The 27,988-nt window shown below is 36.8% G+C and overlaps 1 protein-coding gene across 5 annotated transcripts in view; it reads left to right on the plus strand.

Annotated features, from left to right (window-relative positions):
* The window catches only part of APOOL (apolipoprotein O like), a 141,465-nt gene that overhangs the window by 19,262 nt on the left and 94,215 nt on the right, over positions 1 to 27,988 (plus strand). The window contains exon 1 of one of the 5 annotated variants that reach the window (XM_035028809.1): positions 25,495 to 25,677. The exons of 2 other annotated variants lie outside the window; for them this stretch is intronic. Coding sequence is in view for 2 of the 3 variants with exons in the window: in XM_035028810.1 (XP_034884701.1) it covers positions 27,743 to 27,787 (45 nt within the window). In the remaining variant the exon portion in view is untranslated. Of the gene's footprint in view, positions 1 to 25,494; positions 25,678 to 27,637; positions 27,788 to 27,988 lie in introns of those variants that run through there. 2 more of the 5 variants (XM_035028810.1, XM_035028807.1) reach the window with 2 other exon arrangements.

Consider the following 27,988-nt stretch of genomic DNA (forward strand, 5'->3'; position numbering starts at 1 on the left):
CCTGTAACTTCACTGGATTCATTATCAGTTCTAGTTTGATGGAGTCTTTAGTTTGGAGGAGTCTTTAGGGTTTTCTACATATGGTATCATGTCATCTGCAAAGAGTGGAAGTTTTTTTCTTCCTTACCAATTTGGATACCTTTTATTTCTTTTTGTTGTCTGATTGATGTGGCTAGAATTTCCAGTACAATGTTGAATAAAAGAGGAGAGAGCAGACATCCTTGTCTTGTTCCTGATCTTAGAGGAACAAGATCTTAGTTGTCACCATTGAGTATGATGTTAGCTGTGGATTTTTCATATAAGGCCTTTATTATGTTGAGGTACGTTCCCTCTAAACCTACTTTCTGGAGAGTTTTTATCATGAATGAATGTTGTACTTTTTTCAAATACTAATTTAAAAAGATATATGCACCCCTGTGTTTATTGCAGCATTATTTACAATAGTCAAGATGTAGAAGCAACCCAAGTGTCTGTCCATAGATAATAAGGAAGTTATGGGGTAAACACACACAACACACACACACACACACACACACAGAATGAAATATTACTTAGCCATTAAAAAGAATGAACTGCCATTTGCAACAACATGGATGGGTATAATGCTAAATGAAATAAGTCAGTCATATGATTTCACTCATATGTGGAATTTAAGAAACAAAACAAATGAACAAAGAAAAAAAGAAAAAACAGACTTAAATATAGAGAACAAACTGGTGGCTGCCAGAAGGGAGATGGGTGAGGAAGTGGGTGAAATAGGTGAAGGAGATTAAGAGTACACTTATCATGATGAGCACTGAGTAATATATAGAATTTTTGAATCATTATATTTTGTACCTGAAACTAATTTAAAACTGTATGTTAATTATACTTGGATAAAAAAATGACATTTTTATTTTTTTTAATTTTTAAAAAATTTTAAAAAGATTATTTTAGAGAGAATGAGCAGGGGGAGGGGCAGAGGGAGAGAATCTTTAAGCAGACTCCCCATTGAGCATGGGGTTCCATATGGGCCTCGATCTCGCCACCCATGAGATCATGACCTGAGCTGAAACCAAGAGTCAGATGCTTAACCAACTGAGCTACCCAGGCACCCCTAAAATGGCCTTTTTCTTAAAATTTACTTATTTGAGAGAGAGAGAGAGCTCAGGGGGAGGGTCAGACGGAGAGGGAGAGAGAATCTCAAGCAGATTCCATGCTGACCTTGGAGCCTGATACAGGGCTTGATCTCATGACCCTGAGATTACAACCCAAGCTGAAACCAAGAGTTGGATGCTTAACTGTGCCATTTTTAGGGGCACCTGGGTGGCACAGTCAGTTAAGTGTCTACCTTCGGTTTGGGTCATGATCCCAGGGTCCTGGGATCCAACCCCATTTCAGGCTCGCTGCTCAGCAGGAAGCCTCTTCTCCCTCTCCCTGCCACTCTGCCTGCTTGTGCGTGTGCTCTCTCTTTCTCTCTCTCTGTCAAATAGATAAATAAAATTTAATAAATGGCATTTTTAATGGTAGGCAACAGAGCAAAAAGATGGGTTTTTCATAAGTTACTGAAATCACTCAATCTGAAAGTTCTGCTTACTTCTGGACTTCCTCTTACATGGGAGAATAATGTTTTATCATTGTTGAAGCCTACTTGAGTTGGGGATCCCAAAACTTTAACCAAAAGAATCCTAAATGATACCTACTATGTTAGATTGCTCTGAGGATTAAAAGGCTCAATGTGTGTAAAGCACCTACCACATAGTAAGTGTTCCTTAAACAAAGAAAACCTGTCTTCAGCGATCCCTTATGTTTTGAGGGACATTATGTTCAGGTGTAGCACTGGTGAGCCCATTGAATTGGTGAGCTATTCCATCATCCATTTGTAACTTCATTGCTGGTTTTTTTCTTAGCTATAGCATGTGCCTCTGCTACGGTCTTTCTTTCTACTTTTATTCTTATCCTGTGTATTTCTTGTTACTTCTCCCACTTGGTTTTTGTATGATAAATCTAGACTTTTAAAACACAACTAGCCAGTTGGATCATCCTTGCCTATAATACTCAGCTCTTTAGTTCTCCCTTGTTGGTTGCAGGATGTTCAGGGACAGCTTTTTGGCCACAAGAGATTCTGAAATATGAGGTCTGGTTTCTTTTTCCCCCCTCCCCAGATTTTAGAACTCCCCTAGATACCCAAAAGATCTAGATAGCTAAGATCATACTGTACTACATAATAAGCATGGTTTGTGAAAGACACATGTTTCTAAAAGCCACAGGAAATTTAATCTCCTTACATTGGAGTCATACCATGTGTCTTAGATATGGCTACTATAACAAAATATCACAGACTGAGTAATTTAAACAACAGACATTAATTTCTCACAGTTCTGGAGATGGGGATATCCAAAATCAAGATGCCAGCAGATTTGATTCTTGATGAGAGCTCTCTTCCTGGCTTGCAGTCTGCCACCGTCAAGTTGTGTGCTCACGCGATAAGTTTTTGTGCATGCTTAGGAGAAAGAGAGCGCTCTTATGTCTCTTCCTCTTATTACAAGGATACTAATCCCCTTGTAGGGGCTCCACCCTAGTGACTTCTTCTAGACCTAATTACCTGTCAAAGGCCCTACATTATAATGCCATCACATTAGAGGGTTAAGGCTTCAATGTATGAATTTGGGGGCGATACAGACATTGAATCCATAAAACCTTGTATATTTTTAAAGTAAAAAAATTCTTGGAGCACATGGGTGGCTCAGTCAGTTAAATGTCCTACTCTAGATTTTGGGTCAGTTCATGATCTCAGTGTCCTGAGATCGAGCCCCATGATCGGCACTGTGCTCAGTGGGAAGTCTGCTTCTCCCCTTCTCCCTCTCCTCTGCCCCTCCCCCTGCATGTGCGTGCTTTCTCTCTTTCTCTTTCTAAAACTAATCAATCAATGAATCAATCTTTAAAAATGTCTTTTTTTTTTTTTTACAGTGCAATATTTGTTTATTCGTTCATGGAGTGGAATTCAGTGATTCATCACTTACATACAACACCCAGTGTTCATCATAACAAGTGCCCTCCTTAATACCCATCACATATCTAGCCCATTCCCCACCAACCTTCCTCTATCAACCCTCAGTTTGTTCTATATCAGGAAGAGTCTCTTATGGTTTGTTTTCCTCTCTCCTTTTTTTATTTCCCCCCTTCCCATATGTTCATCTGTTTTCTTCCTTAAATTCCATATCAGGTGAGATCATGTGGTATTTGTCTTTCTCTGACTGACTGACTTTACTTAGCATAATACACTCTAGCTCCACCCAGGTCATTGCAAATGGCAAGATTTCATTCTTTTTTGATGGCTAAGTAATATATATACACCACATTTTCTTTATCCACTCATCAGTTGATGGACATTTGGGCTCTCTCTCCGTAGTTTGGCTATTGTTGATAATGCTGCTATAAACATTAGGGTGCATGTATCCCATTGAATCTGTATTTTTGTATTTTTTGGGTGACGACCTAGTTGTGCAATTGCTAGATTGTAGGGTAGTTCTATTTTTAAAATTTTGAGATTTAAAATCTTCAGAGTGGTTGCACCAACATTTCCCACCAACAGTGCAAGAGGGTTCCTCTTTTTCCATATCATCGCCAAGACCTGTTAATTCTTGTGTTGTTAATTGTAGCCATCCTGACAGTTGTGAGATAGTATCTCATTGTGGTTTTAATTTGTATTTCCCTGATGATGAGTGATGTTCAGCATCTTTTCATGTTTCTGTTAGTCATTTGGATGTTGTTTTTGGAAAAGTGTCTATTCATGTTTTCTGCCCATTTCTTAACTGGGTTATTTGGGTTTTTTGGGGTGTTGAATTTGGTAAGTTCTTGGTAGATTTTGGATACTAACCCTTTATCAGATAATGTGGTTTGCAGATATCTTCTCCCACTCTGTAAGTTGCCTTTTAGTTTTGTTGATTGTTTTCTTTGCTGTGCAGAAGTTCTTTATCTTGATGAAGTCCCAGTAGTTTATTTTTGCTTTTGTTTCCCTTGCCTCTGGTGACATGTCTAGTAAGAAGTTGCTACAGCCGCGGTCAAAGAGGTTTCTGCCTGTGTTCTCATCTAGGATTTTGATGGATTCCTGTCTCATTTAGGTCTTTCATCCATTTTGAGTTTATTTTTCTGTATGGTATAAGAAAGTGATCCAGTTTCATTCTTCTGTATGTGGCTGTCCAGTTTTCAGAGCACGATTGGTGAAGAAACTGTGTTTTTTCCATTGGATATTCTTTTTTGCTTTGTCATAGAGTAGTTGACCATAGAGTTGTGGGTCCATTTCTGGGTTCTCTGTTCTATTCTATTGATCTATGAGTCTGTTTTTGTGCCAGTACCATACTGCCTTGATGACTACAGCTTGAAATCTGGAATAATATAATATAGCTTGAAATCTGGAATCATGGTGCCTCCAGTTCTGTTTTTCAAGATTGCTTTGGCAGTTTGGGATCTTTTGTGGTTCCATACATATTGGAGGATTGTTTGTTCTAGCTCTGTGAAAGGTGCTGGTGGTATTTTGATGGGTACTGCATTAAATGTATAGATTACTTTGAGTATTACAGACATTTTAACAATGTTTGTTCTTCCAATCCATGAGCATGGGATGCTTCTCCATTTCTTTGTGTCTTCTTCAATTTCTTTCATAATTGTTTTATAGTTTTGAGAGTATAGATCATTTACTTCTTTAGTTAGATTTATTCCTAGTTATTTTACTGTTTTTGGTACAGTTACAAATGGGATTTGATTCCTTGATTTCTTTTTCTGCTGCTTTATTATTGGTGTATAGAAATGCAACAGATTTTTGCACATCTGTTTTATATCCTGTGACTTTGCTGAATTCATGTATGAGTTCTAGCAGTTTTTTGATGAATTCCTTCAGGTTTTCTACATAGTATCATATCCTGTGCAAATTCTGAATGTTTGACTTCTTCCTTGTCAATTTGGATGCCTTTTATTTATTTTTGTTGTGTGATTACTGAGGCTAAGACTTGCCGTACTGTGTTAAATAGTAGTGGTGAGAGTGGACATCCTTGTCTTGTTCCTGACTGTAGGGGAAAGGCTGTCAGTTTTTCCCCATTGAGGATGATATTAGTTGTGGGTCTTTTGTATATGGCCTTTATATGTTGACGTATGTTCCATCTATTCCTACTTTGTTGAGGGTTTTTATCAGGAAAGGAAGTTGTATTTTGTCAAATGCTTTTTCTATATCAATTGACAAGATCATATGGACCTTTCTTTTATTAATGTGGTATATCACATTGGTTTTTTTAGGAATATTGTACCACCCCTGCATCTTAGGAATAAATCACACTTGGTTGTGGTGAATAATTCTTTTAATGTACTGTTGAATTCAATTTCCTAGTATTTTATTGAGAATTTTTGCATGTTCATCAGGGATATTGGCCTATAATTCTCCTTTTTAGTGGGGCCTTTGGTTTTGGAATCAAGGTAATGCTGGCTTTGTAGAATGAGTTTGGAAGTTTTCCTTCCATTTCTATTTTTTGGAACAGTTTGGGAAGAATAGGTGTTAACTCTTCTTTAAATGTCTGATAGACTTCCTTGAGAAGGCATCCAGCCCAGGACTTGTGTTTGTTGGGAAAGTTTTGATTACTGATTCAATTTGTTGCTATTATGGGTCTGTTCAAATTTTCTATTTCTTCCTGTTCAGTTTTGATAGTTTGTAAGTTTCTAGGAGTTTGTCCATTTCTTCCAAGTTTCCCAATTTGTTGGCATATAATTTTTCATAGTATTCTCTTAAAATTGTTTCTATTTTGTTTTTTAAAATTTTTTTTTAAAGAGTTTATTTATTTATTTGAGAGAGAGGGAACACAAGCAGGGGGAGTGGGAGAGGGAGAAGCAGGCTTCCCACCAAGCAGGGAGCCCGATGCGGGGCTTGATCCCAAGACCCTGGGATCAGGACCTGAGCCAAAGGCAGACGCTTAACGACTGAGCCACCCAGGCACCTCAAATTGTTTGTATTTTGTGGTGTTCGTTGTGATCTTTCCTCTGTCATTCATGATTTTATCTATTCTGGTCCTTTCTCTTTTCTTTTTGATACATCTGGCTAGGGGTTTATCAATTTTAATTCTTTCAAAGAAGCAGCTCTTAGTTTTTTAAATCTGTTTTATTATTTTTTTTGTTTCTATATCATTTATTTCTTCTCTAATCTTTATTATTTCCCTTCTTCCTCTGGCTTTAGGCTTTATTTGCTGTTCCTTTTCTAGCTCCTTTAGGTGTAAGTTTAGGTTGTGTATCTGAGACTTTTCTTGCTTCTTGAGGTAAGCCTGTACTGTAATATACTTCCCTCCTAGGACTGTTTTTGTTGCATCCCAAAGGTTTTGGGATGTCATGATTTCATTTTCTTTTGCTTCCAAGTATTTTTTTTTTAATTTTTCTTTAATTTCTTGGTTAACCCGTTTCTTTTTTAGTGGGATGTTTTTTAACCCCCGTGTATTTAAAGTGTTTCTAATTTTTTTCTTGTGGTTGACTTCCAGTTTCATAGTGTTGTGGCCTGAAAATATACATGGTATGATCTTGATCTTTTCATACTGGTTGAAACATGATTTGTGACCCAGTATGTGATCTATTCTGGAGAATATTTCCTGTGCATTCAAAAAGAATGTGTACTCTTCTGCTTTAGGATGAAATGTTCTGAATATATCCTTTAAGTCTATCTGGTCCAGTGTGTCATTCAAAGTCATTGTTTCCTTGTTGATTTTCTGCTTAGAGGATCTGTCCTTTGCTGTAAATGGGGTGTTAAAATCCCCTGCTATTATTGTATTATCGTCAATGAGTTTCTGTGTTTGTAAGTGATTTATATATTTGGGTGCTCCCAAGTTAGGGGCATAAATATTTACAGTTGTTAGATCTTCTTGATTGATAGACCTCTTCATTATGATATAATGCCCTTCTTCATCTCTTGTTACAGTCTTTGTTTTAAAATCTAGTTTGTCTGATGTCAGTATTGCTACTCTGGCTTTCTTTTGATGTTCATTAGCATGATAAATTGTTCTCCATCCCCTCAGTTTCATTCTGGAGGTGTCTGTGGGTCCAAGATGAGTCTCTTGTAAGTAGCATATTGATGAGTTCTGTTTTTTTATCCAACCTAGTACCCTGTGTCTTTTGATTGGCGCAATTACTCCATTTACATTCAGAGTAATTACTGATAGACATAAATTTAGTGCTATTGTGTTACCTGTAGAGTTGGTGTTTTTGGTGATGTTCTCTGGTCCTTTTTATTCTTTTTTGCTTTTGGTCTTTTTTCTCTCCAAAGAGTCCCCCTTAAAATTTCTTGCAGGGCTGGTTTAGTGGTCACAAACTCCTTCAGTTTCTCTTCATATGGAGAACTCTTTATCTCTCCTTCTGTTTTGAATGACAGCCTTGTTCGATAAAGAATTCTTGGCTGCATATTTTCCCCATTCAGCTTGATGAATATTTTCTTCCACTGCTCTATGGCCTGCCAAGTCTCTGTGGACAGATCTGCTGTGAACCTGATCTGTCTTTCCTTCTAGGTTAAAGACCATTTTTACCCTTGCTGCTTTCAGAATTCTTTCCTTGCTGTGTTGTTTGTGACTTTGACTATGATATGCTTGGCAATGGCTGGCTTTTGTTTAATTTACTGGAAGTTCTCTGTTCTTCTTGGTTTTTGATATCTGTGTACTTCACAAGAGTAGGAAAATTTTCAAACTTAATTTGTTTGAATAAACCTGCCCCTTTATCTCTCTCTTAATCTTCTGGAACTCCTATGATACTAATGTTACTACGTTTTACTAAGTCCCTGAGTTCTTTAAGCACACATTCATGGTCTATTACTTTTCTTCCACTCTTCTTTTTGGCTTCATTATTTTCTATAATTTTATCTTCTATATCACTGATTCAGTCTTCCGCTTTGTTTCTATGGCCTCTATTTGTGTTTGCATCTCACTTATAGCATTTTTATTTTGGCCTGATTAGATTTTAGTTCTTTTATCTCTGTAATAAGGGATTCTCTAGTGCCTTCTATGCTTTTTTAAAAGCCCAGCTAGTATCCTTATAATTGTTGTTTTAACTTCTAGTTCAGACATCTTATTTGTGTCTGTATTGAATAAATTCCTGGCCATGAGTTCTACCTTGTGTTCTTTCTTTTGGGGTGAATTCCTCCATCTCATCATTTTTTCTAGAAAAGAAAAGAAGAAAGAAAAAAAAAGAATAACCCCCCCCAAAAAACAAAAAACAGAAACAACAAAGGAAAAAAATAAGAAAAAAAATAAGAAAAACAAAAACACAAAATAAGAAAACCAAAAAAAAAAAAAAAAAAGTAGATCCTGGGTGTGTTTTGGCCTGCTTGTTAAAAGAATCTACATTCCAAAATAAGGATAAATTAATAAATAAAAATAAAAGTAGACCAAAAATAATATCTCTCTAGATAGATATGAAAAGTGTACATATATATAAATTTTAAAAAATAACAAATTTAAAAGGAATTGGAAAATATAAGAAAATAAATGAAAAGATAATAAAAATAAAAGAAATAATAAAAGTAAAATGGAATCTCAGTCCTATTCCCTCTAGAGTTTAAGCTTTGCAGCACTCTGTGATCAGTAAACTTTTTGCGAACTAGTTGTTTGTGCTGGTCTTCTGGGGGAGGGGCCTGGTGTACTGATTCTCAGGCGGACTTGTTTCAGTGGAAATGCTTCTCCAAGGTGCAAGGGTGTGGGGCTTGGTGTTTGAGGCTCTGGCCTCCAGTAGGTGGAGCTCTTTGGCTCCCTAAAGCCTTTCAGCACTGATTGGAGGGATGAAAATGGGCACCCTACTCTCTAGCCTTGGAGCTGAAAAGTTCGCACCCCCTACTCTTCAATGAGCCCTCACAGGAAAGCAGTCAATCACTGTATTTGTTTCTCCAGTTTCCATCTGAATGCTGTGTTCACCCTGCCCGTGTCCAAGCCTTTTTATCTCAGGTGTGTGACCAAGTTCAAAACTCCAAATTTCAAGGATGTTGGTGCTGCAGACATACACTATTCCTCCAGGGGAGGGTCTTGCCACGCTTGCCAGCCTGTCCCAGGAAAGCCGTCCCATGACTGACTGGCAGTTTGCAGTTTATAGCAGAATCTTGGTACCAAGACCCGCTTTTCTCTGCCAGCTTGCTGGCTCTTATGCATGGGAACAGCTCAGCACCTTGGTGCCACCCATTCTTCCTGCAACCCAGGAGAACCTTAGACCACCCTGTCACTCCTGGGATTCTTCCCCTCTCTGCCACCTAAGCACCCTTAATCCAGGAACGTCCCCCACAGTAGTGAACTTAAAAGTTCAGATTTTGCCCTCAGCTGCTTCTAATACTTTGCGGTAGGCCCCAAGCAGCCTTCCTTCCCACCACTGCGTCCACAGCTATGTCTCCCCCAGGTGAGCTTCCACACCTCCTACCTTCCAAAAGGTGGTTGCTTTTCAATTGGTAGATTTGCAGTCTCAGACCTCTAATTGACTTTTTGGGTGTTCAGAATAATTTGATAACTATGTAGCTGTGTTCGAGAGATAAGACAAGTCTGGTCCACCTACTCTTCCACCATCTTAACTCCTCTCTTTAAGTTAAAAAAATCTTAACATCGGTCAAGTTTGATGTCACTGGGTAAAAATATCTGTCTTTGAACAGTGACCCCACCCCCCCCATTTCACTTTGGGATTATGCTTGATCATCATGTGTCACCATAGTATTGTTAGACTAGAACTAATAAAACTGCTGTTCACATATTTTATATATTATTTTAGAAAAATGCTGGCTGATAGTGGATAACTATCATAAAAAGCAGCCTTATATTAATAGTACAAGGAGAAAGCTTCAGTATTTTTCCCAGGTGATAACTCTTTGATTTTAACAAAAATGTCAGTTGAGGGCTGAGGGAAAAATAAGCAAATCATGATTTGACAGTTTTCATGTCAAATAAGCAAACATAAAGTATCTAATGGATTTTGGGTTTATTAGTAGATTTTTGGCGATCATTAATAAATTACACCACATAAGTATTTCATAAACCTTGTGTTTCATATTGTAAGAAATTTCAGATGAAAGACCTGTTTCATGCATAAAGCTGGCTTATTCTAATTTTAAACCCATGGGATAATACATAATAATGTATAAACAGAGAGGTTATCTTGAATGTGCTCATCTTTACCCCCTGTTCTAAGTTTTAACACATCAGAAATGTGATGATGATTTGTAGGCCCAGTGAAAATCTAAAGAATGGATAAAGATGATATGATTACTTCATATTTTAGTCCTTGGATCTTACATTTGTTCAGAGATAGGTTATTTTGACCTGATGTTCTACTCTTACTAATTTATACTAAAAAGTATCCTTGGTACAAGCCTGGGGTAAAATGGCTACAACACTGCTAAGATTTAGTCATTGTCTTCAAGTAAAATGCAGTCTGTGGGGTTCAAAATAGAGTGACAAAACAAATATAATTAAGTTAAGAAAGACTACATAAAGAGTGTCATAACAAGTAGTTCTTAAGAATGGCCAGGATTTTAGTAGAGAGGTTATTAATGGGGGTAATGGCATGGAGACAGGCAACCAGTTGAGTTTAGCTACATCAGAGTTCCTGAAGTAGAGTAGTGAATAGACACAAGGTTAGAAAAGTGATGGTGAATTTCCTCAGCGATGGGGCTTGGGGGAGGTGGGAGCATAATTTTTTTTATGTTTATATTCCTAGTACCTAGCATTGTGTTTGACTAATCTTTGTTTAAAGAATGGGAAAAATGTAAAAAAAAAAAAAGTATATGTGTATATATATACACACACATATATAAAATAGATTTGTTTTTATGATTTTATAAGACTATTCTCTGATTTATAGATTTAAAATCATGTTCAGAACCATCCCTACGTAAGGATAAAATCACTCATTTTCAATTTTCCTTTTACTTTCTTGAAAGTATAATGCCATTATATTCCTCTGCAGTGGCATGAACAACATCCAGCTCTTTCTTCTGCTGCCTTCTGGTCAACATAAACCCTAAATAGATAGATACAGAGTTAAGACTGGTATGTTTAAAAGTAGAAACCATAAATAATTTAATTTTTTGTCCAATAAACTTGACATGTAAATTTGTGTAAATTAAAGATGCAAAGTGTGTTACTTTGATGTATTTATAAATTGTAATATGATTGTCATTGTAATGATATTTATCATACTACATAATTATAGTACAATATCATCTATATTCATTGTACTGTGCTTTCAATCTCTATTGCTTATTTTTTACTCAATACAAGTTTGTACACTTAAACACCATCAATCTTATCTACCTCTGTCCCTTGGTTACTACCATTTTACTGTTCTTTACAGGTTTGACTTTTTAGATTCCACATATAAATGATTTCATACAGTACTTGTCGTTCTCTGATTTATCTCACTGATCATACTATGCTCAAGGGCCATCCATATTGTTACAAATAACAGGATATCATTCTTTCTCAGGGCTGAATAATATTCCATTGTGTATATGTACCACATTCTTTTTCATATTTTCATTCTTTGATGGGCATTTGAGTTGTTTACAAATCTTGGCAATTGTGAATAATGCTGCAATAAACATGGGAGTGCATATTTCTCATTGAAATCTTAATCTCTTCTTTTTGAGATTTTATCCATTTTTTTTTCTCATAAGAAAAACCTAATGTTAGAGCTCTAAAGCAGTGCTATCCAATAAAACTTTCTTCGATGATGAAGTGTTCTGTTTTGGTGCTGTTCAGTGTGATAGCCACTAGAGTCACGTGTATCTTTTGAGGCCTTGAACTGTGGTTAGGGGATGAAAGAACTGCATTCTCAATTTTATTTAATTTTAATTAATTGAACTACAAATTTAAATAACATATGTGAGTAGTGGCTACCATATTGGAGAGTATAGTTCTAAGGGTCCTAAGAAATTATCTGCTTGAGGTCTTTCATTTTACAAATAAGGAGATTTTGGCCCAGAGATTATGTAGTTGTTTAAGAACAGAACTGGGATTAAACACAGGTATCCAGATGCTCACATCAGTGGTATTACTAGAAATGAACACTTTGAAATTTTTTTGGACACTTTGAAATTTTTTTTTAAAGATTTTATTTATTTGACAGAGAGAGACACAGCAAGAGAGGGAACAGAAGCAGGGGGAGTGGGAGAGGGAGAAGCAGGCTCCCCGCAGAGCAGGGAGCCAGATGCGGGGCTCGATCCCAGGACCCCGGGATCGAAGGCAGACGCTTAATGACTGAGCCACCCAGGTGCCCCAGACACTTTGAAATTTTTAAGTTGCTAATCAAATTGTAATTATTACTTTTACTTCATTTATTGTGTTTAGTAGCAATTACCCAGTTCTCCTATCCTTTCTGCTTCCTCTACTTCACACACACCTATATTCTCTCCATCAAAAATAATATGTCTTTAGGGTGAAGTTTTCAAATTAATTTAACTAGGAAGTAGGTTTTCATTGTGTGTGATTTTAAATGACTTTTACATCTCAATTTTTGAAATTCCTTCTGGGGTCTCCACATTCAAGATGTTCAATGTGGGTAAAAGAGTGATTCTGGTCATATAATCTAGAGTATTATTTTGATATAAGGTAATTATTTATTCATAATTTCCCTTGTAGTTTTAAGAGAAATAAGGTGGCAATATCTTATCTGTAGTAAATTATGCACTGGGAAATGATCACTGAACTTCAGAATTGTGCATTGTCAAAATTAGGAGGATGGGAGAAGATATTTGCAAATGATGTATCAGATAAAGGGCTATTATCCAAAATCTATAACAAACTTAATCAAACTCAACATCCAAAGAACAAATAATCCAAGCAAGAAATGGGCAGAAGCTATGAATAGACATTTCTCCAAAGAAGACATCCAAATGGCCAAAAGACACATAAAAAATGTTCCACATCCCTTGGCATCAGGGAAATACGAATCAAAACCACAGTGAGATACCACCTCACACCAGTCAGAATGGCTAAAATTAACAAGTCAGGAAACAACAAATGTTGGTAAGGATGCAGAGAAAGGGGAACCCTTTTACACTGTTGGTGGGAATGTAAGCTGGTGCAGCCACTCTGGAAAACAGTATGGAGGATCCTGAAGAAGTTGAAAATATAGCTATCCTGTGACCCAGCAATTGCACTACTAGGTATTTACCTCAAAGATACAAATGTAGTGAAACGAAGGGGCACCTGCACCCCACTGTTTATAGCAGCAGTGTCCACAATAGCCAACATGTGGAAAGAGCTGAGATGTCCATGGACACAGGAATGGATAAAGAAAATGTGGCATATATATACAATGGAATATTACTCAGCCATCAGAAAGGATGAATACTTATCATTTACATTGATGTGGGTGGAACTGGAGGGTATTATGCTGATCGAAATAAGTCAGTCAGAGAATGACAGTTATCATAAGGTTTCACTCAAATGTGGAATATGAGAAATAGGGCAGAGGACCATTGGGGAAAGGAGGGAAAACTGAATGGGAAGTCATCAGGGAGAAAAACCATGAGAGACTCTTAACTATAGGAAATAAACTGAGGGTTGCTAGAGTGGAGGTGGGTAGGTGGATGGGGTAATTGGGTGATGAGCATTAAGGAGGGCACATGATGTGATGAGCACTGGGTGTTATACGCAGCTGATAAATTATTGAACACTACATCTGAAAGTAATGATGTACTGTAAGTTGGCTAATTGAATTTAAATTTAAAAAAAGAAGCTAAGGATAATTGTTGGGGAGTAGTGGGAAATAAGACTACCTGTATAGATTGAAGATAGATTATGGACACCAGCCACAGATTATGGAAAGTACAAAATGGTTCTACATAGTGTTCTAGGCAAGAAGTTGCCAATTTTCTTGAGCAGAGTAGTAATCTGACTGACAAAAGAATGATTTTAGTTTGACAGTGGTGATTACAGTTGGTTGGAATTAGATGAGAATGGAGTGATGGCCTTTGGCTAAGGAGATTGGTGATGATGGAAATGATGATGATGATGGTTATAATTAATATGTATGAGCCCCTCTTCTCTGCTTGTTCCTGTGAGATAAGTAATATTGCAGTGTTTTAAAATTGACACCCGTTCAAATCACTTGCCCAAAGCCACACCACTAGTAAGTAATATAGCTCAAATTTGAAACTAGGTCTCACTCTGAAGTCTCTCCTCTCTCCATTATTTTACCATCCAGGCAGTAAAGGCCTGGTCTCGGGTGGTGGACCCTATTGCACTCTGTACCTGCCTGTATAATAACATTCATCACAGTGGGCTCTTTTGATAGTATATATTTGTCTTCTCTACTAGACTGTGATTCTTTGAGGACATGGATTTTATCTTAATCATTTTAGTAACCCAGCACCTAAATTGTACATTAGGCACTTGAAAATGTTTGTTGAGGGGCGCCTGGGTGTCTCAGTCAGTTAAGCATCTGACTTCCTCAGGTCATGATCTCAGGGTCCTGGGATCACGCTCCCTGCTCAGTCTGCTTCTCCCTCTGCCCCTCCCCCTGCACATGCTTTCTCTCTCTCTCAAATAAATAAATAAAATCTTTTTTAAGAAATTGTTTGTTAAATGAAAGGATAGAGAGTACAGAGTAAGCAAGAGATATAAACAAACAATTTTTGTACTTGAGTGCAGTAGAATATTAAAGTTGGAATTCTAGAATTCTTTCTTCTGTTCTTGCCTTTTATCAGTATTAGTAAACTGCCCTCATTTCAACTGAAAAATGCTGTTGACAGATAATAATGGGATATATCCTAAGTTTCATAGGAGTTTTTAAAAATTTTTTATTATGGAAAATTTCAAACATTTACAAAAGTAAGATAACAATGTGAAATAAAATAATGTAATATAGCATAATATAATATAATATGTAATGTAACATGTATTATATGCCTATCCCCAAGCTTCAACAATAATCAAGTCCTGGCAAATCTTGTTTCATCTTTACCCCACCCCTGGAATATTTTGAAACAGATCCCAGACATATTTCATCTGTAAAAATATTAGCATATATCTCTTAAAAAACTGGAACTCTTTAAAAAATTATCATACATAAAAATTCCCTAATACCAAATATCTGGCCAATGTTAAAATATCCCTGAATATGAGGTTGGTTGGGAAGATGACATAGTGGGAGGACTCTGAGCTCACCTCCTCCCACAGATAGAACTAGATAACACTCACATCAGCTTAAATAACCCAGAAAATGATACGACAACTGGCAGGACAAACTCTGGAGATACAGCCTGGAAGGAGCAGTTTGAAAAACACCAGGGGTATATGGGAGGTAGTTATTTACTCACCTCAGAGCATGGCCCGGAGAGACAAGGATCATGGTGAGACCCCTCCAGGAACAAAGGAGATGGCAGGCACTAATTCCCTCCCCTGCCCCCAGGTATGAGCAGTGGACACTTGCTGTGACCAGAGCACCACACACACTCCTTACTTAACATCTTATACCAAGCCCTGCCCATCCCTCACCCAGCATACTTCTGTGGATCCTCATCTCCCAGTCTTGCTACACTTAGTCCTGGTGCTGCAAACCCCTCCCTCAGAAGATAGGAGCAAACCTTCCTAATACCACATCTCCCAACCTGTGTGTTTTGTAGGACCTCAGTTCCAGGGGTGCTGGGGGCAGGTCTCGTTTCACAAACAGACCACCACATACCATGTTAAAATGTGCCACAACCTGCTGGGGACCAAACACTGCTCACAATAAGCAAAGAGAACCTCTGCAGACAACTGGACTGAAGGAAAAAGAGGCCAAGACTCAACAGCAGAGCACATGCAACACACATAGGACACAGTGCCTGAAATGCTAGGCCCTGGGGAACAGGGGACACTGCACTGCAGGGCACTACAGGATCTCTTTTTCTTAAGGCCATTACCTTCAAAAGCAAGAGACATAGCTAACTTTACTAACATACAGAAACAGACACACAAACAAAATTAGAAGACAGAGAAATATATCCCAAATGAAAGAACAAGACAAACCACAGCAAGAGACCTAAGCAAAACAAATATAAATAATATGGCTGATAGAGAATTTAAAGTAATGATCATAAAGATACTCAATGGACTTGAGAAGAGTGTGGAGGATATCAGAGAGACACTTCACAAAGAGATACAAAGGAACCAATCAGAGATGAAGAACACAATAAATGAAATTAAAAAGGCACTTAATGGAAAAAATAGGCTAGAGGAAGCAGAGGAACAAATTAACTACCTGGCAGACAGAGTAATGGGAAGTAACTAAGCTCAGCAAAGGAGAAGAAAATTATTCAAATTGAGAACAGTCTTAGGGAACTCAGTGACTTCATCAAACACTTCATCTGCATTATAGAAATCTCAGAAGAAGAAGATTGAGAAAAGGAGGCAGAAGATTTATTTGAAGAAATAGGAGCTGAATACTTCCCTAATTTGGGGAAGGAAACAGATACTCAGATCCAGGAGGCACAGAGATCCCCCAACAAAATCAACCAGAGGAGGTCCAAACCAAGACACATGGTAATTAAATGGCAAAAAAGTAGTGATAGAAGAGGGAGAGAACAGGAAGATGGCAGCAGAGTTGGAGGAACCTAGGTTCCTCTCTTCGCATGAATACAACTAAGTAACTATCATATCATCCTAAATACCCCAGAAATTGACCTGAAGACTGGCAGAAGAAACTTCACAACTAAAGGGAGAGAAGAGGCCACTCCAAGAAGGTAGGAAGTACAGGGATGTGGTTTAGGGGATAAACAGATCCTGGCTGCTGCAGTGGGGAGGGAGCTAAGGTTGTGGAGAGGGCAAAAGAGAGAGGAGCACATAGGGGAATGCACAAGGAGAATGTTTCTCCATAGCCACTGGCTTGGAAAATGAGAGGCACTGGATTTTGTGAGTTCATGCAATCAGTGGGGCTTAAAACCTGGAGTTTTAAAGGTCAGCGGGCTTGGTTGGGATAGAGCCGTGAGAGTATTACACTGCTCCTGAAGAGAAGAAAGGCAAACAGCCCAGGGTAGACAGCTCGGAAACAGTGATCTGAGGAGTGCCTGAGGCACACACTGGGGATATTATTCACCAGTCATGGAGACTCCTCTCCCAGAACAAAGGAGCTGGCTGACACCATTTCCCTCCCCAACCCCTTGGCATAAACAAAGACCAACCTGCCTTAAGCTGTGCAGCTCTGGCATGGGGCTGCCTAACTTGCATACACCAGCCACAGCCCCCTGTGCTCTTGTGGGCCTGCCCTTCTCAGTCATGCTTGCCTCAGTCCTAGCAGGGTGGGCCCATCCCCTCCTAAGACCAGCACAAACCCCTGCCCACACCCTGTGTCCCAAACAGTTCTATAGGCCTCAGTTCTGGTGGAGGTGGTGACAAGTCTCATTTCATAACCAGACTAGATCACACCTAGTTAAAACTCATCACATTCAGGCCAGGGACCAAACACTGCCCATAGAAGGCAAGGAGAGCCTCTGCAGATGACTGGCCTGAAGGATAGAGCAGCTAGAACATAACAGCAGAACGCATACAACACACAATTGAGACACTCCTTGAAGTACCAGGCCCTGAGTACTACATGACCTCTTCATAAAGCCGTTACTTGCAGCAGCAGTACGTAACTGACTTTTCTAACACAGGGAAGAAAGCAGAGATGTAGACGAAATGCCAAAATGGAGAATTTATCCCAAATGAAAGAATGAAATCTTATGGCCAGAGATCTTAGTGAAACAGATAGAAATAACATGCCTGATGGAGAATTTAAAGCAGTGATCGTAAGTATACACACTGGACATGAGAAAAGAATGGAAAACATCACAGAGACTATTACCACAATGATAAAAGATAAAAAAAGAATCAGAGATGAAGAATGTAATAAACCAGATTAGGAACATATTAATGCAATGAACAGCAGGCTGGAAGATGCAGAGGAATTAATTAGTGACCCAGAAAACAACATAATGGAAAGCAGTGAGGCTGAAAAAAGGAATTACACAAAACAAAAATAGACTTAGGGAACTCAGTGACTCCACCAAATGTAGTAACATTTGTATTCTAGGAGTCCCAGAAAAAGAGAGGGAAGTGGGGGCAGAAATTTTTGAAGAGCTAATAGCTGAAAACGTCTCTATTCTGGGAAAGGAAACAAATATCCAGATCCAGGAGGCACACAGAACTCCCATCACAATCAACAAAAGCAGGCCCACACCAAGACGTATTTTAATTAAATTTGAAAAATGTACTGGTAAAACTTCTTAAAAGCAGCAAGACAAAAGAAGTCCTAAACTTACAAGGGAAAACCCATAAGGCTAGCTGGAGATTTCTCAAAGAGAAACTTGGTAAGCCAGAAGAGAGTGGCATGATACATTCAAAGTGCTGAATGGGAAAAATCTGCAACAGAGAATACTCAATCTAGCAAGGCTAGCTATCCCAGCTCTGCAAGAAATATTAAAGGGGACTCTGAATGGAAAGGAGAGACCAAAAGTGACAGTATTAAGGCAGGAAGCACAAAAGCAGTAAAAATGACTATTTCTGTAAAAAGACAGTCAAAGAACTCACACACAAAAAGGACAAATGTAATAACATATACCTAAAACATGAGGAGGAGAGGAAGAACGAATGGGTTGATACTTGAACGACCATGAACTTAAAAGAGACTGCTATTTGCAGAAGAGGTTACATAGAAAGTTAGTGGTAACCATCTATCAAAAACCATTAATACATATGCTAAGGATAAAGGGAAAGAAATCCAAATATATCACTAAAGAAAATCAGTGAAACTTGAGAGAAATACAAGAAAGGAACAGGAAAAATTTCCAGAAAAAAACACAAAACGAGGAATAAAATTGCAATACATACATATCTATTAATAATTACTTTGTTATATGGACTCAGTGCTCCAATCAAAAGATTTATGGTGTCAGATTGTATAAAAGAAACCAGACCGGGGTGCCTGGATGGCTCAGTCGGTTAAGTGTCTGCCTTCAGATCAGGTCATGAACCCAGGGTCCTGGGATCGAGCCCTGCATTGGGCTCCCTGCTCAGCGGGGAGCCTGCTTTTCCCTCTGCCGCTCCTCCCTGCTTGTGCTCTCTGTCTCTGAAATAAATAAATAAAAATCTTAAAAAAAAATAAGCCAGACCCATCTCTATGCTACTTACAAGAGACTCATTATAGACTTAAAGACACTTGCAGATTGAAAGTGAGGGGATGGAGAAATGTTTGTCATGCAAATGGGTGTCAAAAGAAAGCTGGAATAGCAATAGTTATATTGGACAAACTAGATTTTAAAGCAGAGACTGCCACAAGGCACAATAATGGCATTGTATAATAATAAAGGGGACAATCCAGCAAGAAGATAGAGGAGTTGTAAATATTTATGCACCCAAAATGGGAGCACCCAAATACATAGAACGATTAATAAGAAACACTAAGGAACTAATCAATAGTACTACAATAACAAATAGTATGGGACTTTAACACCCCACTTATATTAATGGACAGATCATCCAAACAGAAAATCAGCAAGGAAACAATGGCTTTGAATGACACACTGGACCAGATTGATTGAACAGATATATTCAGGACTTTCCATCCTAAAACAGCAGAATACACATTCTTTTCAAGTGTACATGGAACATTCTCCAGAATAGGTTACATATTATGTCACAAAAAATGGCCTCAACAAATACAAGATTGAAGTCATACCATGCAACTTTTCTGACCACAGTGCTATGAAACTTGGTCAACCACAAGAAATAATTTGGAAAGTACACAAGTACATGGAGGTTAAGTAACATGGTACCAAACAATGAATGGGTCAAGCAGGAAATAAAAAATAAAAAAAAGATATTGAAACAAATGAAAATTAAAACACAACTACCAAAATGTTTGGGATGCATCAAAAGCAGTCCTAAGAAGGAAGTATGTAGCAATACAGGCCTACCTCAAGAAACAGGAACAATCTCAACCTAATCTTACACCTAAAGGAACTAGAAGAAAAGCAACAAAGGAAGCCTAAGGCCTGTAGAAGGAAGGAAATAATAAAAGAATAGAGCAGAAACAAATGATATAGAAACTAAGAAAACAGTAGAACAGATCAATGAAACCAGGAGCCGATTCTTTGAAAACATCAATAAAATTGATAAATCTCTAGCCAGACTTATCAAAAAAGAAAAGGACTCAAATAAATAAAACCATAAATGAAAGTGGAGAAATATCAACCAACAGCAGAGAAATACAAATAATTATAACAGAATAGTATGAAAAACTATATGCTAAATAATTGGACAACCTAGAAGAGATGGATAAATTCCTAGAAACATATCAACTGTTAAAACTGAAACAGGAAGAAAAAGAAAATTTGAACAGACCAATCACCAGCAAAGAAATTGAATCAGTAATCAAGAATCTCCCAACAAAGTCCAGGACCAGATGGCTTCATGGGAGAATTCTACCAAACACTTAAAGAAGAGTTAATACTTATTCTTCTTAAACAATTCCAAAAATAGAAATGGAAGGAAAAACTTACAAATTATTCTATCAGGCCAGCATTACCCTGATACAAAAATGAGATACATATACCACAAAAAAAACAACTGCAGGCCAATATCTCTGATGAACATAGATGCAAAAATCCTCAACAAAGTACTAGCTATCAAATCTAAGCATACATTGAAAAAATTATTCACCACAGTCAAGTGGGATTTATTCCTAGATAGCAAGGGTGGTTCAGTATTCACAAATCAATCAATGTGATACACTACATTAATAAAGAAAGAATAAGAACCATATGATCCTCTCAATAGATAACAGAAAAATCATTCGACAAACTACAACATCCATTTATGTTAAAAAGACTAAACAAAGTAGGTTTAGAGGGAACATACCTCAACATAATAAAGGCCATATGCTAAAAACCCACAGCTAATATCATCCTCAATGGGGAAAATACTGAGAGCATTTCACCTAGGGTCAGGAACACAACAGCAATGTCCACTCTCACCACTGTTATTTAATATATTACTGGAAGTGCTAGCCACAGCAATCAGACAACAAAAAGAAATAAAAGGCATCCAAATCAGCAAGTAAGAAGTCAGACTTTCACTATTTGCAGGGTGCTATATATAGATAAATTAAAACACCCCACCAAAAAACTGCTAGAACTGATAAAAGAATTCAGTAAAGTTGCAGTATACAAAATCAATGTACAGACATTACTCCATTTCTATACACCAGTAATGAAATAGCAGAAAGAGAAATGAAGGAATAAGTCCTATTTACAATTGAATTGAAAACAGTAAGCTACCTTGCAGTAAACCTAACCAAAGAGGTGAAAGTCCTGTACTCTGAAAACTACAAAACACCATTAAAGAAATTGAAGATGACACGAAGGAATGGGAGGACATTTCATGCTCAGGGACTGAAAGAACAAATATTGGTAAAATATCTATAGTACCCAAAGCAATCTACACATTTCCTGCAATCCCTGTCAAAGTAGCAACATCATTTTTCTCAGACCTAGAGCAAATAATCCTACAATTTGTATGGAACCACAAAAGACCCTGAATAGCCAAAGCAATCTTGTAGAAGAAAAGTACAGCTGGAGGCATCACAATTGTGGTCAAATTATTTTACAAAGCTTTAGTGATCAAAACAGTATGGTACTGGCATAAAAATAGAATAGAATAGAGTAGAACAGAATAGAATAGAATAGAAAACCCAGAAATGAACCCACAATTATATGGTCAATTAATCTTTGACAAGGGAGAAAGGAATATCCAATGGGAAAAAGACAAGTCTCTTCAACAAGTGTTGTTCAGAAAACTGGATAGCAACATGCAAAAGAATGAAATTGGACCACTTTCTTACACCATACACAAAAATAAATTATAAATGGATTAAAGACCTAAATGTGAGACCTGAAACTATAAAAATCCTAGAAGGGAACACAGGCATTAACTTCTTTGATATTGGCTATAGCAACTTCTTTCTAGATATGTCTCTTGAGGCAAGGGAAACAAGCAAAAATAAACTATTGGGACATCATCAAAATAAAAAGCTTCTGCATAGTGAAGGAAAAAAATCAACAAAACTAAAAGTCAACCTATGGAATAGGAGAAGATATTTGCAAGTTACATATCTGATAAAGGGTTAGTACCCACAATACATAAGGAACTTATAAAATTCAACACCTAAGAAATGAATAATCCAATTAAAATGTGCAGAAGACATGGATAGACGTTTTTCCAAAGAAGACATACAGATGGCACACAGACACATGAAAAGATGTTCACCATCACTGATCATTAGGGAAATCCAAATCAAAACTAGAATATCACCTCACACTTGTCAGAATGCGTAAAATCGAAAACATTAGAAGTGTTAGCCAGGATGTGGAGAAAAAGGAACACTCTTGCACCATTGGTGGGAATGCGAACTGGTGCAGCCACTATGTGAAATGTTATGAAGGTTTTTCAAATAATTAAAAATAGAAGTACCCTATGGTCCCGTAATTGCATTACTGGGTATTCACACAAAAAATACAAAAAATGCTAATTCAAAGGGATATATGCACCCCTATGTTTATTGCAGCATTATTTACAGTACATAAACTGTGGAAGCAGCCAAATGCCCATCAGTAGATGAATGGATAAAGAAAATCTGTGTATATATAAATTTTTATACACACACACACACACACACAATGGGATATTGTTCAGCCATGGAAAGAATGAAATCTTACCATTTGCAGCAACATGGATGGAGCTAGAGTGTGTAATGCTAAGTGAAATAAGTCAGAGAAAGACAAGTACCATTTGATGTCACTCATATGTAGACTTTAAGAAACAAAACAAATGAAGAAGGGAAAAAAAAAAAAAGACCCAGAAATAGACTATTAACTATGGAGACCAAACTAATGGTTACCCGAGGGGAGGTGGGTGGGCAATGGGTGAAACAGGTGACAGTTATTAAAGAATACATTTTAAAAATAATCCCTGAATGTATCATAACTTTTTAAAGTCCATTTTAAAATTCTTGTTCCAAACAGTATCTATATGTTAGAATTTATTGATTTTAAGTCTCATAAGTCTGTTCCTCCATTTTGCTTCATTTATTTATTGAGGAAATCAGGTCATGTCGTTTTCCCTTTAGAGTTTCCGAATTCCTGAATTTTAATGAGTTCCCATGGTGCCTTTTAACATGTTTCACTGTATTTATATCCTCTGTCATAATAATAGGATAGCTAACTGATAATTCCTATTTAAGTTGAGATCTAGAAGATTTTGCTTTAACTTCATCAATCTTTGTCCCATATGAAAATCTCAAATCTTTCAAATTCCAGTGCACTTTGTCTTATTCTACAAAACAACACACACAAGAGTTTCCTTATAAAATGGCAACATGGCCTCTAAAAGTATGATTATTAGAAACATATTATTAAATACATTATTAAGAACAGTTTTAAAATTTTTGTTGTTTTTGCATTTGTATTTTTTGCTGTTTTCTCCTCTTTGGTTATATTGTTGCCCATTAGGGATGGACAATCAATTACTTGGTTGTAATCACTGTGAATTGTTCCTCTCTTTGATCATTGCCTCTGCATTGTTTGTTGATTTCATTTTCCATTTAGTTTTCAGGGCTTAACCTTTTTAACTTTAAGTTTTTTTAAGATTTTATTTATTTTAGAGGGCGAAAGAGAGAGAAAGCAAGAGTGTGTGAACAGGGGAGGGGCAGAGGGAGAGGGAGAGAAGCAGACTCCCTGCTGAGCGCAGAGCCCAACGTGGGGCACAATCCCAGGACCCTGAGATCATGACCTGAGCTGATATCAAGAGTCAGATGCTTAACCTACTGAGCCACCCAGGCACCCCTTTTAATTTTTAAATTTAAAAAAATTTTATACTTATCACAGGACTCTTGATTTATTTCTTTTTTTAAATTTAAATTCAATTAGCCAACATATAGTACATCATTAGTTTCAGATGTGGAGTTTAGTAATTCATCGGTTGGATATAACACCCAGGACTCTTGATTTAATACAAAAAATCCTTTGCTACATGATGATACATCTCTAAAGCAGAACTAATAATTAGGACTGGTTTTATATTAGACTAATAAATATGTAGTCTTTATTACAAAATAGGTAACAAAAATTCTTATAAAGAAAACTTTACATTTCAATTCTCTTTGTAAAGTAGAAAATAACCCATATGTTTATGTTCCCAAGTGAACATGGATAAGGCATTTACCCATTCTGACAAGTGTGAGGTGACATCTCATTCTAGTTTTGATTTGGATTTCCCTAATGATCCCTTCTGTGATCTAATTAGTCCTACATTTTTTTTTCACTTTTTTTGATGCTGCTGCTATTTAAAATGGCTCCCATGCATAGTGCACAAGTGCTATTAGTATTTTTAAGTGCAAGAAATACGTGATATGCCTTATAGAGAAAATATTTGTGTTGAGTATACTTCGTTTAGGCATGAGTTACAGTGCTGTTGACTTTAAGTTTAATGTTAATGAATTAACTATATATTAAATAAGGAGTTTTTAAACAGAAACACATATAAATAAAGGTTACATATTGGTCAGTTGATAATAAATGTAACCAGAGGCTTGCAAGAAATTAACCCTTAGTTTTCCCTAGGAGCAATGTTTCAGTTTTCACAGCTATTTTATGGAATGCAACTACTGCAAATAATGAGAATCAACTGTATTTTGATTACAGAAGTGCATGGAAAGGTTGAGTCTTATGTGCGAGTTAATCTGATGCTCATCTTCAGTCTTGGTTTTTGTAAATCTCTGATAGAATTCTGTTCTAGAACCTGTTATCTTTTGGAGGAAGCCAATTTTTCTCTGTCACTGATTTTAAACAAGTCGTTAATAATTTTGAATTGACAGGTCATTATTTTGAAGTTACAAATAATTTTAATGCAAGATCTTCTTGTGAAAAGTAGGATTGCCTTTGTTCAATTTTAATGCTATTTAATTAATGGCCTTATGGGACTGTAGGTTTGTATAGTACCCTCAAGCTCTGATATTTTTTGAATGTCTTATTTCATTTTCTAAATCAGGAGTTGGCTTTTTTTTCTGTAAAGGATTAGATAGCAAATTTGTTAGACTCTACAAAACAGAAGGTCACATATTCTTTGTTTCTTATTTTTGTTTTCACTATTCTTTAAATATTAAAAAAAAAAATGAAAATAGGACACCTGGGTGGCTCAGTTGCTTAGGCATCTGCCTTTGGCTCAGGTCATGATCCCAAGTTTCTGGGATCAAGTCCCGCATGGGGCTCCTTACTCAGTGGAGAGCCTGCTTCTCCCTCTGCCTGCCACTCTCCCTGCTTGTGCTCATCGTGCACTCTCTCTCTCTGACAAATAAATAAATAAAATCTTTAAAAATTAAAAAAAAAAAAGGAAAACATTCTTAGCTCAGAGACCAGACCAGATTTAGCATAGAGCTGTAATTTGCCAGTTCCTATTCTAAATTTTTCATGTGTTATGCAGTCAGCTGCCTCTCTTTGGGTAGGGAATCCCTTCTTCATCAGTATAACCTGTGTTTGAAAAAGCCTGAGGATGCATGTGCCTGTTTTCTTTTGATCAAAATCTTGGCCTTTTCTATTTTGAGACAACAAGTATGCTGTATTTTATTGTTATTACAGATCTCAGCCAGAGCCTGATTAGCATCAAATACATCTGAGAAGAAAAATGAGGAGTAAGTTGCAGCCACTTAACAACTTTATTCAGCAAGGAAAGATTGGGGAGCTAAAATTAATTGTCCATTTACCAAGTACAAGCCATTTTTATATAATTATTTATTTAATCTTCATGATAACCATATAAAAGGAAGGCATTTCCATGTTTTTCAGATAAATAAACTGAGACTCTAAGGTAGCACTATCCAGTAGGATTTTTTTCAATGATGGAATTACTGTGTATTTGTCTCTACAGTACACTGTTGAGCACTTGAAATGGAGCTAATGTGATTAAGGATATAATTTTTAAATTTTATTTATTATTTAAATTTAAATAACCATAAGTAGCTAGTAGTTACCATATTGTGCAGCATAACTCTAAGAACTTAAGTTACTTGCCCAGATAAAACAGTTCCACAACTGGAATTCAAAACCAGGTCTGTGTAACTCCTAAGCTCATGGTTTTACCATTATGCCACACTGCCTCATTAGTAAAAGGTGGATGGGCCCTACCCTACTGAATAGAAAATATAGTGAATTTACTTAGGCATTTTTCAAAATATGTTAACTTTTTAGCCACTAGTTCAGTTAATCTAGACTCTGGAGCCCTGGGTCATAAATATCAAGTAACACCTATGAATTTATTTTATTGTCCATATATTATTATTGTATTATGTGAAGATGACTATACTCTGAGAAGATTAGGGTAATTGAAATTTTTTTAGATATTAGCATACTTCAACTGTTTTTTTGTATTTAAGGAATAAGGTCTAGTCAGCTGTTTTTAAAATAGCTTTTAAATGTGAGAATTTACATTCTTTAATCACTTCAGAGAGATATTAACAAAATTTCTCAGGTGCATGGGAGAGCATCCTTGATGGCATCAGCTTTAATTTTTTTTATTGAGAAATGACATAGGTATGATGTAGAAATCTTATTTCATTAGTGAATACTGAGTATAAGGAAATCAAATGTGATGTCTTTTGGGAAGGTAGGCCTAGATAAATTACTCTGTGATGCTGATAATATATATCAGAGGGAGGCTTGAAGGGAAAATAACAGTGAACAAAATTTTTATTAGCATTGAGTCTTCATTTTACCCTGTCTGAAGTCTCAGTCTAAATCAGTCATGACTGGCTTAAACAGGAAGTAGCCTAACTAAAGTCTCTAGCTTCTCTTATTCTGCTCAGAAAATATTGAAAAATGTGTCAGAAATGAAGTATAGGCACTATCACTGTTATCAGAGAACATTTAGAGTCCTTTGACTAGTATTTCTTCCAGTTCTTATATAATTTCACTTCTGTGTAAGCCAAAGAGACCTCTTTCCTCTGGATGTCCTTTGTCAATTTCAGCCTTTCCTATGTAAAGAAAATATGTGTTCCCTGGAAAGCTTTTCAGCCGGCCTTAAATGGATAATCTTTGGGGAATATTTTGATACCTGAATGACACTGGAGCACTTTGTTCTTAGAGCCAGTGATTTTCTTGCATTATTTTTTTTGTTTGTTTAAATATTTATTAATTTTAGAGATCGGGAGAGAAAGAGAGCATGAGCTGAAGGGGCAGAGGGAGAGAGAATCTCATGCAGACTCTGTGCTCAGCACAGAGCCCAGTGCAGGGCTTGATCTCACAACCCTGAGATCAAGACCTGAGCCAAAACCAAGAGTCGTAGCTTAGCTGACTCTGCCACGCTCGTGCCCCTTTCCTGCATTCTTAATTCAAATCAAGTTATATCCAAAACAAAGTTCACTTTGGCTTAAATAAAGCATGAGGTAGGTAAAAAGTGAATGTTTTGGAAAGTTAGGAACAAAGGATTTGTAATGGAAGGAAATTATTTTTATAAATAAATATAAGTCGTATTTCAAGATACAACTTGAATCATTCAGTACTCCAGATCACCCTTATCTTTTACTTTCTCCATAGCATTTATCAATTTCTAATATATTATTTATTTATTGTGTTTATTGTCTGTCTGTGCTCCACTAGAATGTCATCTCCAGAAGAGCAAGAATCTTCGTTTTGTTTATCGATACAGCCTAAGCACTGAGACCAGTGGTCTGACACGTATTTGTGTACTAAGTGACTACCATGATCTATCCCACTGAATCCTTCAAATTTTGTATTTACTTCTTGGTAATTATTTTATTGGTATATTCCATATGAAGTAGACAGTTAACTAATAAAAATAATTACTATCTAGGATGATATGAGAATTTTAGGAATTATACTGTAAAAATATATGCAGCAATTTGGAGTGCTTGTGTTTTTAATACTTTAAATAAAACCCATAGTGTTGCTTGGATACTCCCAAAATGTATCAGGAAATGGAGGATG

The sequence above is a fragment of the Mirounga leonina genome, unplaced genomic scaffold, assembly GCF_011800145.1.
Source record: "Mirounga leonina isolate KUSES-001 unplaced genomic scaffold, KU_Mleo_1.0 Mir_204, whole genome shotgun sequence".
Taxonomy (NCBI): domain Eukaryota; kingdom Metazoa; phylum Chordata; class Mammalia; order Carnivora; family Phocidae; genus Mirounga; species Mirounga leonina.